This window comes from Mustela nigripes, chromosome 15 (assembly GCF_022355385.1).
Source record: "Mustela nigripes isolate SB6536 chromosome 15, MUSNIG.SB6536, whole genome shotgun sequence".
Taxonomy (NCBI): domain Eukaryota; kingdom Metazoa; phylum Chordata; class Mammalia; order Carnivora; family Mustelidae; genus Mustela; species Mustela nigripes.
The window spans coordinates 70,445,330-70,465,033 of record NC_081571.1 but is presented as its reverse complement, the minus strand read 5'-3'; the positions used below and the strand labels follow the sequence as shown (position 1 = coordinate 70,465,033).

General features: G+C 43.7%; 2 protein-coding genes across 6 annotated transcripts in view; one reads left to right on the top strand and one right to left on the bottom strand.

The window, feature by feature from the left end:
• The window catches only part of DZIP1 (DAZ interacting zinc finger protein 1), a 48,525-nt gene extending 39,685 nt beyond the window's left edge, over positions 1 to 8,840 (top strand). For all 3 annotated transcript variants that reach the window (XM_059377500.1, XM_059377499.1, XM_059377498.1), the window contains 8 exons: positions 187 to 329; positions 775 to 937; positions 1,427 to 1,553; positions 2,155 to 2,208; positions 3,759 to 3,952; positions 5,456 to 5,586; positions 6,436 to 6,610; positions 8,388 to 8,840. In XM_059377500.1, the coding sequence (XP_059233483.1) occupies positions 187 to 329; positions 775 to 937; positions 1,427 to 1,553; positions 2,155 to 2,208; positions 3,759 to 3,952; positions 5,456 to 5,586; positions 6,436 to 6,610; positions 8,388 to 8,464 (1,064 nt within the window). In that variant the 3' untranslated portion in view covers positions 8,465 to 8,840. The remainder of the gene's footprint in view (positions 1 to 186; positions 330 to 774; positions 938 to 1,426; positions 1,554 to 2,154; positions 2,209 to 3,758; positions 3,953 to 5,455; positions 5,587 to 6,435; positions 6,611 to 8,387) is intronic.
• A 2,857-nt stretch (positions 8,841 to 11,697) lies between these two features.
• Positions 11,698 to 19,704, bottom strand: part of CLDN10 (claudin 10) — a 127,885-nt gene continuing 119,878 nt past the window's right edge. For all 3 annotated transcript variants that reach the window (XM_059377849.1, XM_059377850.1, XM_059377848.1), the window contains exons 4-5: positions 12,687 to 12,794; positions 11,698 to 12,027 (exon numbers count right to left, since the gene is read on the bottom strand). In XM_059377849.1, the coding sequence (XP_059233832.1) occupies positions 11,904 to 12,027; positions 12,687 to 12,794 (232 nt within the window). In that variant the 3' untranslated portion in view covers positions 11,698 to 11,903. The remainder of the gene's footprint in view (positions 12,028 to 12,686; positions 12,795 to 19,704) is intronic.

Here is a 19,704-nt window from a genome sequence, read left to right as displayed (position 1 = left end):
GAGGCCAACTTAAGATACTGTTAAAAGTTGTGATACTTCAGCACCATATAAATGATTAAACAATCCAAAAACCTTATCACATTACAAAATGCTTGCTTGCTATTTTAAAAAGCGGTGTTTTGCCATTTTCTACTTAGAGCTTTTATGTATTTAAAATTTTAACACACTTTGTAAACCTTATTTCAGGAAGGGAGAACGAACAGAAATTAAATCAAAGCAAGGTCCACCTAAGGAAAGCTTTGAAGAGTAACCCCTCCCTCACCAAGGAAATAAGGAACGTCTTGGAGCAGAGTTTGCTAGAGAAGCTGGAAACCTTGGGGATTAATGCGGTAAGCTCATTCATTTTGGGAACGTTCGCTGGTTGTGTTGTATTTTGTTTTCTCAATACAGAGGATCAGAGAAGAGAAGAAGGCATGTCTGTTCTGTTCTTGTGCACTCATTCTGTCCTGACAGCCCAGCTTGCATTATTGGTTAGACGGTCTCTCTCTCTCTCTCTCTCTCACACACACACACACACACCACACCCCTCTCTGTGCATTCGGTCCTGGCGCTCACCGCCTGGTACCACTAACCAGTCCCGTGCACTCATACACACCCCCTCTATGTCCCACTGCCCTGGGAGCTCCTCTTGAGGCCAGAATGCTGTGTTCTATGTCGGGGCGTCCCCTCCCTCGGATGCAGCAGTGAGGACAAGGTCGGCACCGTTGATGCTGACAAACGCTCATGAGATGGAGAATGTCCCAGGCTAATAAGCTTAACATTGTATTGCCTCAGGATATACGTGGAATTCCAAGCGATCACTTCAGCAGGGTGCTAAGAACCGTGGAATCAGCAAGACACGAACGAGAGAGACACATACCCAACATTCAGCAGATTCGAGACTTCCTTGAACATGAGGTCAGCTGTAAAATTGAGGAGAGAACCTTACTGACCTCAGGTAAGCCCGTCACTGGCCACCATGTCATTTCTGTACATAGGAAAGAAGTCCTGTTGCCTTTTATAATTTTAAACAGTTTGTGGACTTTGGAACTTCATTGGCAAGTCTCGTACTGTTTGGACCGTTATAGGTTGAGTCTTGGATTTAATTTTAATACTAAAAAAGGGTGGGGCGCCTGGGTGGCTCAGTGGGTTGAGCATCTGACTCTTGGTTTCGGCTCCCACATCGGGCTCCATGCCCAGCAAGAGTCTGCTTGGATGTTCTCACTTCCTCTGTCCCTTCCTCTGCTCTCTCTCTCTCTCTCTCTCTCTCTAAAATAAATAAATCTAAAAAAAAAAAAAAAAAAAAAAAAAAAAAGCCTGTCATGTGGACTCTAAAGCCAAGAGCTTTTTGGTATCAAGAGCCAGCACAGATGGTAGCATCTTCCTGTGCTCTTCACTCACGGATCGCGAAGGCAATGGAGATTCATGAATGATGGTACCGTTCCAGATAAGTACGTTCCTCAAGCGGATACCCTTTCCAATGGAGAGATACCCAAGGCCGTGCAGCTTCCTCCCAGAAGCAGACAGCTGATAAGGCAAAGACCTGTTTTTACTGATAGGACGTCTGTCCCAAAGTGAGTATTTTTGACCCTAAAATGTTTGTACTCATGTTTATCCCTGTCGGCTTGGGCTGCTATAACAAAATTCCATGGACCGGGTGGATTGAACAACAGAAAGCTGTTTTTTCACACTTTCAGAGTTTGGACGTCTGAAATCAGCATGACGTGTGGTGAGGTTGTGGTGACAGCTTGCTTCTAGGCTGGTAGATGGCCCACCCTCTCACTGTGTCCCCCTGTGGCAGGGAGAGAGAGAGGTCTAATCCCTCTTTCTCTTCTTAAAAAGACACTAATCCTTTTGAGGGCCCCAGCCTCATGACCTTTAATAAACATAGTTACCTCCCAAAGGCCCAACCTTCAGAGAGTGTCCCTGGGGGGTTAGGACTTCAACACATGGATTGTAGGGCCACGCAGACATTCTACCCACAGTAACGTCTGCCCCAGCAGAGCGCCACGCATACAGTTCCTATCTGCCTGTCCTTGGTATCAGCCCATTTCTTGTAGCTTATTCTCTTTAACAAATGTTCAAAAAGAAAAATTACCCATTCCATAGAAATTTATATTGAAAATTACATTATTTGCTTCTGCCATTTAGAAATCGTTTTCTTTTGTGTTTTAGAATTAAGAAAAATATCATAGAAGATAATCTTCCCAGAAAGTCTTCAACTATTACGTGAGTACTTGGGAGTGGGAGAGGGCATTTAAAAAGCTCTTTCCCCTGAACATTCGTTTTGTTGTAAATTGGTATGTGCTCTGTGATTAACTAAAACCCTATTAAACATGGCAGTTCATTTGTCACCATTCATTATTCCTTTGTGACATGTCTTTGTGTCTTCATCAGATTCTCTAAGTCAATAGCCCTTATCACCCTGTGGCCCCCACTAAGCAGTGGGGCCACCCCCAGTCATTTCCACTGTTCCCCTCTCTGTGTCAATATGATTTTCAATAAGCACGATGAATTCAAAGAATGATGTCATCTTTTAGTGGCTGGATCCCTGAGAGTATAATCAGATGTTCTTGCAGACATCAAGAATGGCTCTAGACCTTACTCTCCTGGGCCCTTTTAGGATACTAAGGATCCTAGATCCATCACTCATGAACTTGTACCACTGATTCACTTGCTTACCTGTTTAGGCCTGTTTTCTTATCTGTTCAATGGGGCGATGCTGCCTTTTTCACAACACAGATCTATAAATAAAGGATATATGAAAAGGATTTAGGGGTGCCTGGCTGGGTCAGTCAGTGGAACACACAAGTCTTGCAAGGTCATGAGTTGAAGTCCCACATTAGGTATGGAGCCTACTTTAAAAAAAAGTAAAATAAATAAAAATTAGAAGATTTATATTTTACAAAGAAAAAAAGAAAAGAAAAGAGCTTGACCTCAGGGCTTGACACTTAGTGGGGACTTAATAAATTATGGGTACATTATTGTTATTAATTATAAGTAAAACTAATCTTATCATAACTGAATTTCATCATCGACTTTTTCTGGAGGTATTACTGCTATAAATATCTCTTCTTGAGGCATTGTGTATATATAATAGAGACAAAATAAATTATATAGATAATAAGGATGGTATAAATAGACTATAATGGAGACAATAAGATGATTGACCTTTCAAAAGCATTTTTCAGGTACAAAAATCTCATAGGAACCTTATTTCATGGGACATAGTATGACTGAACATTGTCTGGAAAAATTTAAGTGATCAAAGAATATTCTTGAATGAATGAACACTGCTATGAACATCTCACTTTATTTTTTTAAATACCTTTAATTTTTCTTTTTTAATTGTGGCTAAAAAAACACTCACCCAGCAATTTCCAAGTGTACCTACTATTGTCGGCCATATGTACATTATGCATAGACAATTTCCTTATTTAAAAAATTTTTAAATTTTTTATTTAAGTTCTAGTTGGTTACCATACAGTGCAATACTGGTTTCAGGAGCAGAATCCAGTGATTCGTGACCTCCTGCAACACCCGGTGCTCGTTGCAACAAGTGCCCTCCTTAATGCCCACCCCCTACCAGCCCATCCCCCCCACTTTAAAATGGGGTGCTAATTCATGTGATGAAACAAGTGGGTTTGAGTCTATAAAAGCGCTCCGGAAAGTGCAGCGTGGAGGTAAATTATAAGTAATGATGCTATTTTAAAAGATGGGGTAGTTTTACCACAGAAAAGATTTCTTTCCCCCAAATCCTTGGGTTTTCATTGGTTTAGGACCCCTCCGTTCAGTTCGGAGGAAGAGCTGGACGGTGATGACATCATCCAGGTATGCGCATCCCCGGACTTGCTTCCTGCGCTGTCCTCCAAAAGCAACAGGTGTACCTTTGCGAAGAACACGGTCAGAAGCGACACGGACTGGACCGAGGGAAGTGAAGTCGAGGACTCCGATGTTTCTCCCAAGCCCGCAGGTGAGCTCTGGTCATTAAAAATCCTTCTGGAAATTTTGTTTGGGAACAGTGGTTCCCCGGGGCGGGGTGGGGGCACCAGGCACTGGGAGGAGAGGCTGAGAAAGTGCTCAAGGAAAAGGGGGCTAACCCAGAAGCCACGGCTGCCTAAGGAAGACGGCCAGGGCTTAGCAGCTAATTGACACTCAGGTGGAAGGAGTCGAAGCAGTTGGGGGTGCCTAGATACGTTCGTTTCCTAGGACTGTAGGATCAAAGTACTACAGGTCTCGTGGCTCAAAACAGAAATTTCTTGTCTCCATCCCAGAAGCTACAAGGCCAAAATCAAGGGTTGCAAGGCTGGTTCTTTGTGAGGGCCATGCGGAGAAGATCTGGTCTAAGTTTCTGTCCTCAGCTTGGAGGGGACCATCACCCTCCCCCGTTCATGCATCTGTGTCCGAATTTTCCATTTTTATAAAGACACCAGTGGTACCAGATTCGGGCTCACCCTCATGAACTCACTTGAATTTGATGACCTCTTCAAAGGCCTTCTCCCCAAATAAGGTCACCTTGTGAGATACTGGGGATGAGAACATCATCCTATGACCGTGGAGGGACGCAACCCACGCACACACTGGGCGTCAGTGAGAAGGGCTGCTCTCAGACCCCGGGCCGCCTGGGGAGACGCGTTGGTTCTAAAGGAGCAGAAGAGCCAAGTATGCGGCTGCTGACCATTTGCTAAAGAGAAGTGGGGCTGAATTTCTTAAAAAAAGAAATTCTGTTTAATGCAGTTCAAAAATTATATATTTTAAACATATCAGATAGAATTCATTTATTGTACTCTATACAATTTATATTTATATAATTATCATTTTATATAATTATAATGATATAATTTTATAAAATTTGTTTTTGTTTATATAATTTATATAATTACATAAGATTTATATAATTACATAAGATATAACTAATTAATTTTAAAGTAGTACTGTTTTTGCAAATACCCCCATGAATATTCTACTCCTACAGACTACCTCACTGAAATTAAAGTTTCTGACCACAGCTTGAATGAGACCACCATTCTTTGATTTCAAATGAAACCTTAGGGTACCTGGGTGGCTCAGTTCGTTAAGCGACCATCTTCAGCTGAGGTCATGATCCTGGGGTCCTGGGATCGAGTCCCGCATCGGGCTCCCAGCTTGGCGGGGAGCCTGCTTGCTTCTCCCTGTGATCTCCTCCCTCTAATGCTGTCTCTCTCTCATTCTCCCTCTCTCAAATAAATGAATGAATTCTTTAAAAAAAAGAACATGTTACTGCTTCTGGTCTAGGGGATCATGACTTTTCTAAAAAGAGTTATACATCTTAATATAACTTTTTTCAACCCCCAAAATATATCAATTGATTTTAATTTAATAAACGTGATGATCTGTAATGCTCAGACTCTTTCAAAGTCACTTGTTCAAGATATTTTGGAATCGGAAAAGATATATATAGTTTTTAAACCGTACCTATTTTCTGTTGGTCACACAGGAACCGCCATTAAAACACTAACGGAGAAGGTTGAAAAGACGGTTTCAAATCACAGAAATGTGAATAAGCCAGCTGGTGGGATTAACGTTGCTGAGGCGTTCATCAAAAAAGAATTAAAAGAAGAACTGAAGGTAAAATCACTCTTGCTCGCTAAACATACAGAGAGATTCATCTTTTAACAAATATACCTTAATAACTGTACTTCTTGTAGCAAAATGTCAAACAGATATTTAGTGGCAGCCGCTGAGATATATACCGTACCTTGTCTGCAGGATGGTTGCATTTCTTTCTATTCTGTAGAGAATCCAGGATATTGGAACGACAGTGGGTAAGAAGGCATCTCGTGCTTCTCAGGCTTTACAGGTTTTCAAACTCCTATCACGTGTTTGGCTTGACGCGGCCAAGTATTAGCGAATTTGCACCCAGATGCTTGGGACTGGCTAGAACCTGGGCCTCGGCTCCGGGTCCACAGCAGGACCTGACAGTAAAATGGGGACTTCTGGGGGCTTAGCCCCACTTGGGAGCTGGAGTGTGCAGAGAAAGGTATCCGAGAGACGAGGACAGAGCCCAAGCTCTGTTCCCAAAGTGGAGGAAAGTCCCCAACACCTTCCCAGCAGCTTTGACCTGAGGTTCAAGGTCAGATTATCCCGGATGTAAGAGCTCCTGCCTGTGGACCAGCCCAGCTTTACTGCTACAACGTAGTGTTTCCGAGATTTTCTAAAGTCATGGCTGGTAGAGTAAGTAGGAAACATGGAAATTCCAAGGCAAGAAACAAGGAGGTGGTTCTGTCGTCCTACAAAGCGCAGATTTCCAAATCCATTTCCTTGCCCTCCAGAAATCACCAGACATGGAATCTCCGAGGTTCCCCAGCTTCAGATCATCCGGTGTCAGTGGCCCTGTCTGGCCAAGAGAGTAACCAAGGGACGCCCGCATGCGCCGCGTCTTTAAGAAACGCTCACGCCTTTGTGCATTTCTTTCAGTGCGCGGACGTGGATGATGACGACTGGGACCTCTCGTCCTCAGAGGAGGAAGGATCTCTGGGCAAGAAAACTGGGAGAGAACGGAAGGAACCTCTCCCTGCGAAGAATGAGGCAAATTCGACTCAAGTGCCAAGTGCCTGGGGCGCATCTAATCTGAAGGGGCCACATGCAGAAGGTTGGCGGCTCGAGCGCCTTAAAGCGCTCTCCGTTTTCCAGTTACTCGTGTCCTCTTTAAAAATACCTAACGAAACTGTGTTGAAACAGCATCGGACAGAAATGCTGCTGGTATAACAAATACCATATGCTTTGTGCACACTTACTCCTCTTCAGAGTCCTTTAACCCGGGTGTATTTAATTTGGACCAAAACTTTGGTCTTTAAATTTTAATGTTATTTCTGAAAATGCCCATACAGTTACTCTCCACATGCAGGTGCCTCGCGGAAATTAAAATTTCTGATCTTACACCGGAATGGGGCCATTCTTCTGGCAGTCTTCCTGTGTTAATCTGTTTACATATTAAATGTTTCCCTTTATTTTCTTTGAGGAAAGATTTCTCTTGCAACACTGTAGCCAGTGGGATGCATTAGAGAGGAGGCGCTGACATTGTTCCTGGATGAGTGCTAGGGTCTGGCTAAGTCCAGTAACTTAACTCCCAGTATAGTTCGTTTTTAAAATTATAAAATGTGATTTGTAATTTTTGTCAAAGTAATTCTTGCACGTGGTGAAAGGTCATCTAGAAGGGCTTGTCTGCGCCCTTCCCCTAGCTGCAGCGCCCGCCCTCGGGTCTGTGTGGCACCCCGAGGTCCACCACGTCTCTTGGTAGTAAGTCAGACTACAGATTCCAGGCTCATCAACTTTAGAAATGAACTGTTTTTTTTAAAGATTTTGTTTATTTATTTGACACAGAGAGAGAGAGACCGCAAGAGAGGGAACACAAGCAGGGGGAGTGGGGGAGGGAGGAGCAGGCCTCCCACTGAGCAGGGAGCCCGATTTGGGCCTCAATCCCAGGACCCTGGGATCATGACCTGAGCGAAGGCAGATGCTTAATGACTGAGCCACCCAAGTGCCCCTAGACTTGAACTCTTGATGTCTTGCTAAGACAGATGGGGTTGTGGCTCATTTTCTGCTCTCAGGACAGCTCTCAGGACTCCTGTTCGGTGTTTTCCTGTCCCCATCTGTTACTTTTTTTTTTTTTTTTAAGATTTTTATTTATTTATATGACAGAGAGAGATCTCAAGTAGGCAGAGAGGCAGGCAGAGAGAGAGGAGGAAGCAGGCTCCCCGCCGAGCAGAGAGCCCGATGTAGGACTCAATCCAAGGATCCTGAGATCATGACCTGAGCCGAAGGCAGAGGCTTAACCTACTGAGCCACCCCGGCGCCCCGCCCCATCTGTTACTTTAAATTATATGCGCAAACCTCCCTGTCCTTCCCATTTTCAGCGAGATCTCTCGCCACATCACTTTGTAAGCCGAGCCATTGCTGCGTCTGCTCTCCAAGTCATCTTTCCTCTCCCCCAGAATGTGAGCCGGGCCTTTGCTCTCACATGGTGCCCATCACTAGCTTATCTGTGCTTCCTAGTGAAGCCCATCGACCCTGGGAAACCCATATCTACCATTTAGTTCCTCCTTGGCTTATTATAATTTTCTCCTTCTTTCTTCACACCTGTCACTCAAGAGTCAGTAGCAACAGAACGTTCCTGAGCGCGGTTAAGGATCCTGACCCTGGGCTGGATACAGAGGAGAGATGCTGAGTGGAAGCCTCTAGACAAGGGTCCCTCGTGGTTCCCTGGAGATGTGGCCATTTCGTGGCCCTGTAGCCTCCTCCAAGCCTGTGGGAGTCGGGGGCGTGAGGATTAGCCAACAGACCTGGACACTGAGGAACAAATGACGGATTTTTACAGGCTTGTCTGATCACTGGAGCTCCTCTTCCTCCTCCTCTCTCTCCTTCCACAGGACTTCAAGATGAATCCAGCACCCTGAAAAGCAGCTTAGTGACAGTGACCGACTGGAGCGACTCTTCAGATGTGTAACCACCACCTCAAGGGGGTCAAGGTGAAGACACCGGCAGGTTCCCAGCGACCTGCCCACAAGACCCCCACCCCCCCGCTCCTGCCTTACAGTATTTCCCACAAGGACACGGAAGCTGATTCCAAGAACAAGGGTCTCTATAACAGCACCTAACTCAGTATCGGAACACAAAAATTGTCAACAGTATTTTGAAGCATATAGAGGTGTTTGACTTCTGCTGCTTAAAATTAATATGTCATTTGAAGTCATAAAAAGTTTTTTCTTCAGAACAGTACTCTAGTGTTTAAGTGTATTTTTTCAACTAATTATTAAGTGAATTTTTTTAAAACTTATAGCAGGTTTCGGTTTGAATTAAAACTTTTTATTTAATATATCTTATGTCCATTTCACACTGGAAGTGTTTTATTATAAAATTCCATTAGTACGCTTAAAATTGAATTAGTGGAATCGGTGAAATCTTAAGAGTAGATTGGTTATTTTTCATATAGAAATAAGTTTAGAATTATAAAAATAGAGCTGGGCTAAGTTAAATACATTTTCCAGAAGTATGTGCACCATACTCCGACTTGAGCCCTTGTAAGCATGTTGTTATTAAACAATTATTTTAGAACGTTAAATACCATTTCTGCAGTATAGTCTTTACCTTGGATATTTTATGAATAAAATGTAGCTGTTTTCAATGTCAATTAATTTATCAGAATATGCAAAGATTGAGACATTACTGGACTCATACGTGTATGTCGGGTTTTTTCCCCACTCTTCAAATGCCCACCCATATTATAAAATACCTCAAAACTAATTAGTTCTGTTCCTAACAATTGTCAGTGGTCAGAAAGTTCATAGAAGCTGTCTTTTGTTTTTTGTTTTTTTTTACTTTGTGGTACTGTCTGTACTCTGTCCCCACCACCCCCCACACTCCAAAAGTAACATTTTAACTAACAGTCTGTTGGGTCTTGGATCTCTTTTCAGTTCGCCAACCTTTCAAGTAAAGCCCTCCCTTACCTCACTGGGACTGCGGCTGAGTTACTAAGGATGAGTTCGGAGCTAAACTTACCTTGTTGGGAGGTCCGGCTCGCCCTGTTAGCTGTGCCACACGACGTCCTGATCTGAAGCCACAATCATTTGTGTTTCTGCCCCTCCCCCGCCTCCCCCAAGGGGCCTTTTCACTTGTCCACTTGCACATTTTCAGCACTTCCCACAGGGGCCGTTTGATGGACATGCACTCACTTTCTATGTAAGCACTTTAATAAATGCCAAATCAAATTTCCATATAGGAGGAGAGAAATGAGCAACACACCAGAGCTACACCGTGCCTGAGAAGACAGGCCACTGGACTCTTTCAGTCACTTTTCCAACAGATATTTATTGATGTATATGGGTCTATTTTGTGTTTTTTTTTTTTTTTAAGATTTTATTTATTTGAGACAGAGTGAGAGCGAGTACATGAGCAGGGGAGGGATAGAGGGAGAGGGAGAAGCAAACTCCCCGCTGAGCTGGAGCCTGACATGGGACCCGATCCCCGGACCCTGAGATCACGACCCAAGCCCTGACCCAACAGACTGAGCCACCCAGGCACCCCTATTTTGCTTTTTTATTTTTTATTTTTATTTTTTTTAAAGATTTTATTTATTTATTTGACAGAGAGAAATCACAAGTAGACGGAGAGGCAGGCAGAGAGAGAGAGGGGGAAGCAGGCTCCCCGCCTAGCAGAGAGCCCGATGTGGGACTCGATCCCAGAACCCTGAGATCACGACCTGAGCCGAAGGCAGCGGCTTAACCACTGAGCCACCCAGGCGCCCCTATTTTGCTTTTTTAACATGCATCATTTGTTCATTTAATCAGAACAACTTTGGGAAACAGTATTTATCATAATCCTCATCCTGAAGGTGTGAGAAATGTAGAATTATTAAGTAACTTGCCCAAAGCCATACAACTAGAAGGTGAAAAGAGCAAGCTTTACCCGGGTCTCTGCTCCGCGTCTCCACACTCAGTGGAAAGGGGTGCGGAAATGGGCTGAGCTCTGCTATGCAAACCCAGTATTTAAATTAAGTCGGCCCGTCTGTTTTGCAAAAGCCACTCCTTGAGCTCCTCTCTTTCAACCTACCCTGCTGTCCTCGGAGATGTGGTTCCTTTCAGTTGTCTTTGCATCCTGTGTTTCCCTTCACCGATGCACAGCTAACACGCTAGTGGTTCCCAACAGAGCTTTTCTGTGTTTTCACCACCCCCTCCTCTCCCTAAATTCTTCAGGAGCTAGAACACTTCAGTACAATCTAAACATTACCTTTAGTACCTTCAGCACATCTTTGAAATAAAAAAACTTGGTTCTAAACACACACCCATAAAATCCTGCCCCCCACATTGGCCTGTAGCACCTAATATACCCCCTTGTGGCTTTCATTGCATTTGTATCCCTAGAAGAGATATTTATAAATATTATATATAATATATATCTTATATTCATATTATTTTAATTATATATTACATATTTATATATTTTCACATATATTTTTACATATTATATATGTATATATGTAATACAGAGATCATTTTTTTAGTAACAAACTTGTTCATTTCCTCTTCTTCCCACTGAGCATCTTCCAAATAACGTGATTTTTCCCTTTTAAGTCTTTCACGCTGTTCAGAGACCCCTTGGGGCAACTTACGTGCTCTGAAAAAGGGTAGGTCTCTCCATTACCCAGAGTGGCTGTGCACACAGGGCCTGAGAGACACGTCGGAACTCACCCGTCACTGTGAGCAAGGCAGGCGCCACGCAGGCTCTGGAATCCTTCCCCGAGTCAACCATGACCAGCGTCTCTAGCCAGGTTCATGCTGACACTCCAGCCCTCAATCTGCTTTCTGTATCAGAGAAGCCTAAGCGGTTCTTTAAGGTGGACGTGCCAGGCAATGTCCTGGCCCCATTAGCCTTTCCTTGAGCGGTCACTGAGAATCACAGTAGTGACAAACAGGTGTAAGAAACTAGAAGTCGTCACGACACAACCAGTAACCTGATCATTCAACCCAAACATCTTTTGAGGAACAGCCTCAGACTTCCCCCACACTGCTCATAAGACACTGCTCCTTACACACCTTCTGTTTCATATAGGAAGGAAGAGAAACCAGGAATGGGGGACAAAGCATGTCACGTCTGAATGGTCGAGAAGGCTCCGTTACACATACTTGATCCGCTGGTGCTAAATTCTCCTCACGTTCTATAAATGTACAAAATATGTACAAATCCTGTAAATAACCTGTTTATTTTTTTATAGAAAGCCACAACAGAAAATGATTAGAACATAGACATCCACACAATCAGCAAATTCTCCAAATTCATGTTTTTAAAAATAGTTTGGAGTGTGAATTAGAGGAGAGCCTCGAAGAGGGGGCTCATTCTGTGAACAGTTCACTTGTACAATAACTCGAGACAGCTCACAGCAGTGCTTTTCAGACGTACGCATTTTTATCAAACTGTTTGGAGGGGTTTGTGGTTTTAAAATCTCCTTCTGCGCCATGATACTTTGTCCGAGAAGACAGGACGGACGTGGCCCCGTTGTAGGAGTATCCCATCCTGCAAAGCAAAACATAGTCTGGTAGATCCTCCTGTACACGGAGAGCAGAAACCATCACCCCCTGCTTCTGTCCCAGCAGTTTCAGACCTACCCTGATGACTCGGGAGTGGGCTTTCTCTCTTCCTCTCTCGCGCCGCCACTCCCCACCCACCCAACTGTCTCACTGTCATTTCTGAACAGTTAGTGCGAATTCAGCAGAAGAAACGCATGGCTTGTTCATCTGCTCAGTTTTTCTCTTTTAAAACCCATCTTCCTGGACCCTGGGGATTGGAAGGACCTTCGTCAGGATTCTCTATGTGAAAGTGATGAGGCTTTTAATTATATATTAATTATAAAATATAATATATATAATATATAAATTATATGTAAATTATAAAAACGGTGAAGTTTACGCAGGAAGCCCTATAGTTCTGCTCACAGAAATGGCTCTGGAGTGTAAGAAGGTAAAGCTCTGGGTTTTTTGGTTTGTTTTTTCTTTAAATTCACTTTAACTGTATATTCTATTCACTGTATTGATTTTATTTAATATTACCTTCACTATATGTCCCAAACTTTTACCAATCCTAGTTTTGGGACATTTCTGAGAATCATGTGAACGATCTCTAACTTGCCCCACCAGCAATAATTTTAACAGGTCATTCCTGTCTCTTTTCCATACCTGGGAGGTTTGGTGTTGTCAGATATTGAAAAGCAAAATATGACTCCACCAATGATGCAGAGCGAGGCTCCTGCCCATCCGATAAACAGAGCTGCTCCTAATTCGTACCTGCGAGGGAGTGCGTACAGGTGTTACGGTGGACGTATGCGGGGCATAAGCAGTATTTAAGACCAAGGAGCCAAGATTGTCTAAATGCTCATCGCAAACATTTATTACCGCAGCTAGTACATTAAGTACCAACACCTTATATCTTTATAACACTTTAAACTTCCCTTGACGTGTTTTTCTAGCCACCTCTTGATTATATCTTTCTGACTTCCCGAAAGGAAGAAGAGATGACCCCTGCAGGCAAAGCAGAAGCAAAGCCAGCTGAGGAGCCCAGGCCTCCCGGCTCAGCTGGTACCTTCTCTCTAGGCCCGTCTGAAGCTCCCAGAATGTTCCATCTAGCTGGTCCACTGCGCAGGGTAAATTATTTTGCAGAGTCTGGTCAGAAAATGGTGGGTTCCCTTTGCTTTCAGTTTAATTCAATTCAATAAACATTTCTTTGCAAATCATGTATGAGGTGTTGAAGGACGGCAGAATATGCCACCCCCAAACAGGCCACTGGGGCATGAGGGTTATTTTGAGCTGAAGGCAGCAGCGGAGAAGCAGATACCAGAAAAGCTCTCCGCCCCTCCCCATTTGTTTTAAAGCAGGACATGGATTTGTAAAGATGTCCCTCCCAGCCCCCCTACCCTGCCTAGCAGGAAGGACAGAAGTTAATCACCAGAGACAACAGTACCACCCAGGCGGACACACAAAGACACCAGGGGGATCTTCATAACAAACTCAACTAACCATCCATATCTTCCATTAGTTCCCCCATAGATCTGCCTTCCCACAGTCTGCTGCCCCAGAAGGTCAAAGTCCTTTTCTCTGGTCTTGTCACCTCTCTCTGAACTTGTGTTCTTTTATTTAGATGCCATATAAGCCCAAGTTCTAACCAGCCCTTTGAGTTACTCATCACTGAGTACTCCTACAGGTCTCCATGATGTGGGTGTTAACCAACTCTATTTTTCTCCCGTTAATCTGTCTTTTGTCAGTCTAATTTATAGGGCCCAGGAGAGTAGAGGGGGGAGAAAGTTACGTTCTTCCTCTACAGAGACCATACAAAGTCAGTGTTAGATACAGAACTATCTTATCAATAACATCATTTAGCGACAGATTGCCATCTGGCTATCCACAGCACTCTGCTGATGCCTTGAGCAGATGCAAAGATCCACCTGATACACAAGTCAGCTCCTGCACTGGACAGGTCCCCACCCAAGGATACAAATGATGCTATGGAGAACAAAAAAGGAAATCACTTTTTGCTGTGGAGGACTAGAGGAAATCTTTTTAGGGGAAGAGCACTCACCCAGAAAAACAAATAAGGAATGACAAAAGTATACCAAAGTGTTAGGGCTGTGCGTTTTCATGTTTGCCTATCCTTATTCTGAAGAATAGGGATTTTTTTAAATAAAGAAGTGATTCTCAAGTTTTTTTGGCCCATAGATTTCTGTCTCAAGGCAACGACTGATGGACGCTACCCCCAACCTAATGGCGATAAAAAGAAGTGGAGACCCCAAGTGGAAGGGGTCGCTTTTGGTCACGTAGAATCTGCAGAAGGGCTGAGACAGGAAAGTCAGAAGTGAGGGTGACAAGGGCCAAGGCAGGGCCAAGGCAGGCTCCCTCCACAGCCAGTCCCCTGAGCCAGGCGCGGAGGGTCAGGCTTAGGTCTCAAGGCCATACTGCACCATTGAAAGCAGGAGGCATGTCCTGCCTGGGCCCATCCTGAGTTTTGCCTCGTTTGTTTCTACATGCCATGTCACTGACCTGAACTCCTGGCCGGGCAGGGGTAGGCTCTCTGGTGTGAATCACAGCAGTGACGGAAGAGTGGCCCTGACTGCCAGCTGGGAGAAGTTAGGAGCAACACTCACTGAAGATTAGGAATGTTGGGTCTACTTGCTCATTTGCAGATCTGGCTACGGTGGCATTTTCACAGCCTGCATTTGCTGCCCCGGGGTCCCTTCTTTTCTCACTCTTGTGTTGCCTTTTCTGGGAAACCCAGGGGGTCACTGAAGCAAGGCAGAGCCTCAGCAGAACAATCAGGGGATAAGACCTCACCCTGTAGTAGAGCACTAACTATGTTCTGGAAACCAAGAAATGCTCCCAAGAACAGAAGATTGCTATAAAGGGGAACAAAACACCCTCAAACTGCACACAAAAACTGGCCCCAAAGGACTCAGATGCACTGGTTAAAAGAGCTGACCAGGCCAAGAGCGTGAAATCCACAGTTCTGTGAGTTCTGTTCTGTGCCTTCATTAAACAATATCCTGAATTTCCACAATCAGCCCTTTTACGATGTTTGAACACAGTCATGCACATAAAAAAAGAAGAGTGCCTTCCAGGTTGTTAAGCGCGGGTCATCCGACCTCTTTAAAACATCCGAAAGTCCTAGGGAGCCCAGATGGCACACTCGGTTGAGTGTCTGACTCTTGGTTTCCATTCAGGTCATGGCTTCAAGGTCACGAGACTGACCCCATGTCAGGCTCTGCACTCCAAGTGGAGTCTGCTTGAGATTCTTTCCCTCTCCCTCCCCGTCTGCCCTTCCAAGTGTGCGCATGCTCTCTCTCAAAATAAGTAAGTAAAATCTTAAAATGAAGAAACAAACAAAATTCTGCAAGTGCTACAGTAGTAAGCTGGTACCAAACGCCCCTTGTCATGCAAAAACAGTCACAAGTGAGCACACTGAACATTTCTACTTGGAGAACATTATCGTGGGATTACCGTTTAATGATACTTTCTGTTTTTCTCTCTTTTTTGTCCTCCTAGAGTTCAGGCAAGTCTTCACTCCTGATACTACGCCTTAATATTACTCTTCCTGCAACTAGCCCCTGAAGCTATAGCCAGAGGTTTTTCTTAAAAATATATTTAGCTTTCTAAAATAGGATTCCAGTGCTGGCTACCACAATTGATTAAAAACAAGCTTCTAATTATTAATAATAGTCAATCAACGGCAAAGGTGATAGAAATCATAAGCCATGGCTCAGCACTGTGAATTCACTCAAAGGAGCATGCAAACGTGTATACAGTGTTGTCACAAATCAGAAGATAAATTACTCAGGCAGGTCAAATGTCGCAACATGCCTTTATATTCATTTACGCTCATCTGGAAACTTCCTGAGGAATCATGGGTTTGTCTTAGGCTAAAAAAACTGGTCTGTGTATTCCTATTTTTAAATATATTTTCATTTTTCTTTAAATCTGTAGATATAGACTCTATTCCAAGAAAAATATCATTTCCACTTGAGTTCCTTGTGAGTTCTGTCAGAGACAAACAATAAATAGTACCAGCTCAGAGCGGAAGTCTCTGAGAGACTCCATGTCTACACCAGCAATTTTTAACAAGCTGGCTTTTGTGATTTGGTCCTTTCTCTCGCAGAGACTTTTTCTTCTTCCTTCTGTGAAAAGACACGTAGAGCTGACTAACTCAGCAGGGACTCAAATTCACACCTATCAGTGTGCGTGATCTGGCAAAAACTGGCTGGTATTACTGAGAGACAGGATTGAGGGAGAGCAATATAATATTCACTCAGATTCGTTCCAGAGCTTGTCTCCTTTGACACTCACTGGGAAGCTTAGTCTCTGCCTAGAAATCTTTCTTCATTTTTTTGGGTAATGCTAAGAAGCTGACTCTTACAACTCAGAAGATCAGCAAATTTCAGGTGCTCTATTGTGGGTCTTTCTTTTTTTAACCATGCCCTCCTGGCCCCAGAGCAGCTTCCCCACTCAGAGCATGCTCTCTTTATTGGGCTGCCACGATTGTGGATGTTTTCTCATTATTCTGGAAAGCTATAAATCTGCTTAGCACCAGACAGATCCATGATTGTCAAGGAGAGGACAGAATTTCGTTTCATGGATCAAAACATTGTTTTTGGAGTACCTCAAATAATCCACTCAGTTGGGCACCTGGGTGGCTCAGTGGGTTAAGCCGCTGCCTTCGGCTCAGGTCATGATCTCAGGGTCCTGGGATCGAGTCCCACATTGGGCTCTCTGCTCAGCAGGGAGCCTGCTTCCTCCTCTCTCTCTCTCTGCTTGCCTCTCTGCCTACTTGTGATCTCTCTCTCTCTCTGTCAAATAAATAAATAAATAAATAATCTTAAAAAAAAAAATCCACTCAGTTGACAGGACTACTCAATTCATGTATGTAATTGCCTGACTTCAATTCATGTATGCCATGGAATGTAAATTTAGTAAACAGGGAAAAACTTTACTTCCATCCAGAGAAATGAAACCACAGACTAATTCCTTAAAAACTCCCCCCAAAGATTGAACACATTCAGATGTCCTCCACACTACTGGGTGAAATTATTCTCACACACCTGGCTGTGCCTGGTAGCACACTGGAGGCCTTAATTCTGATCATCTCACACTTCAACTCATATTTCAGCCCTGTAACCTTCATGGTAATCTAAAGGCATGGAATGGAGAACATCTCTTATTGGCACCTCCACTTTCCATTTTCCTTGGATCCAAACCCCTGTCATGACTTATCGGCCACCCCCAGAGTGCTCGTGTAGCCTACTGGGGTCACCAGCACAGAAACAACATGCCAGGCATTGTGCTCATCCTGTATTTCGAGGTGGACGAGAGAGATACAGCTGTGCTCTCAAGGATCTCCAAGTCCCGCAAGGATAGGCAGATATTAAGCAAACAGCAGCAGCAGAGTGGAATGAAATTTAACAGCAGCATCAGAACAGCATGCTTTTGCCCAGTAAACATTATCTGTTCTCTCAGATCCAGAGATGTGGTTCAAGTAAACGCCCACAACAATAGCAACGATTAGCATCAGCTCACTGTACTAGGATTTGTGTGTGTGTGTGTGTGTGTGTGTGTCAACATTTCGTTCTTCCCATAATTACATTCGATCTTCACTCTAATTCTGAGAGAGAGGTATTGCTACCCCATTCTACAAATGAGGAAACTGAAGCTCAGGGAGATGAAACCACATGCCTCGGGCCTCAGCTCAGTAAACAGTCAAACCAGGATTTAAAGCCCAGAACCATGATTCCAAAGCTTGAGCCCTTCACCACCTCTCTTTCTTCCCTTTACAGTATACTTTAGCTAAATAAAAGATTTTATCAATCTGAGAAAATACAATCAGAGCAATGTACTTTTCTAGTTGTCATTCCAGAGAGGAGGGTGTTTTCTCTCTCCCCGGCTCACTGCCTTCTCCGTGGCTCACAAGCTCCAGGGTATGGAATTTCTTCTGAATTCCCCTCAGGCTGTCTTCTCACCCCACACAAAAAGAGGTGAGTGTAGTAATGAAAATCAGGGCATGTTGGACTGGAAAAAAAAAAAAAAGAAAACGCAGCAGCTCCGGCAAAACAAAAACTGGGTAGTGAATGAAAAAAAAAGTCTTCTCCTTTAAGACCCCCAGACGAGTGACATGACCTTGCTGAAAGTCACAGAGCTAGGGTCCAAGCCCTTGACACCTAAGATAATGTGTTTCTTCAAATATATTGTCCTACTCCTCATTTTCACCAGGAGTGGTAGCAGCCAAAATAAATATTCCAGTTACCTGAAAATAACACACACACACTCTCTCTCTCTCTCCTTGTGTTTAGAGTTTAGAAAGTATACCATATATTATCAATGTAAATATTTTAAAATTGAATTCCATCGGTATGGAATTAAATTAAATTAAAGATTAAATTAAATTAAATTAAAGATGACCACCTCACGTAAACTTCCTTCAGCTCAAAGGCTTATATAATCCAAGGTCTATATAAATACATGAATAGATTTTATATGAAAGAAGTATTCTAGAGGTATGATCTACAAACACACACATACACACACCCATTATTCCACACTCTTCTTCTGGGGGCCAGCTACTGGGATGGGCTGTGGGGTGCCCACCCAGCCTATGCGTCTCCCCGCCTTGGGCCCAGTCTGGTTTCCCTTCCACAAACCCCTCAGAGAACAGTTCCTTCCCACGGCCTGTGAGATGCCACAGGATTCGTCACCCATGGCTTCCCAGGAGGCTTACAAAGTAGTAGCAGGTGCCTTCCAAATGCTGGCTAAAATAGGAAGGGGTAACTTAAATAATAAGCATCCACTAGCATGGAAACTTCATGGAGAATCCTTATATTTAGGAAACACAAAATAAAGACTGATTTTTTTGGGGGGGGATGCCAATTCTAAATTGTTCTTCTATGGCCAGATTAAAACAGACAAGCATGCATTATCTTTCTCTGTATTATGACTCACCAACAAGGTTGTTCAGAATCCTACAAATGGCATATATTAACAACGGGTAACACTTATTGGTGACATACCACATGCTACTGTGGTGAATATATGTTTCTTCTTCAATCCTCTTAACATGGAGAAGCAGGAGGGAGTAGAGCTCTTAACCAGACAGACAACTTCATCTCCCTAAAGATCCCAGAGGAGCAAGGATGAGACCAGGAGCTGGCCTGCAAACTGCCTCTTCGCCTCTCTGCTGCCTTCCCCTTCCAACATCCTGTGAAGTGCACAGTGAGTATCTCTACAGAAGTCCAATTCTTGCCAAGTATTCAGGGAAATTAAAAAAAAAAATCCACAGTGTAACTTAATCTAATATTAGCCAAATTAACTTACAATCTAGAAGTAACTCCTGTCTCCAAAGTTTTATATTTCACTTCAAAAACAAATCTGTTGGGAAGGATGGGTGGCTCAGTGGGTTAAGCGTCTGCCTTTGGCTCAGGTTATGATCCCGGGGTCCTGGGATCGAGTCCCGCATCAGGGTCCTTGCTCAGAGAGAAGCCTGCTTCTCCCTCTGTCTCTGCCTGCTGCTCGCCCTGCTTGTGCTCTCTCTCTCTCTCTGACAAATAATTAAATAAAATCTTTCAAAAACAAAAACCCCCAAATCTATTGTTTGGCAATATCTATGCCATTGAGCTCCATGCATATGGACAAGTGTGGGGTCTACTGGGTTTTCTTTGATTTCAGG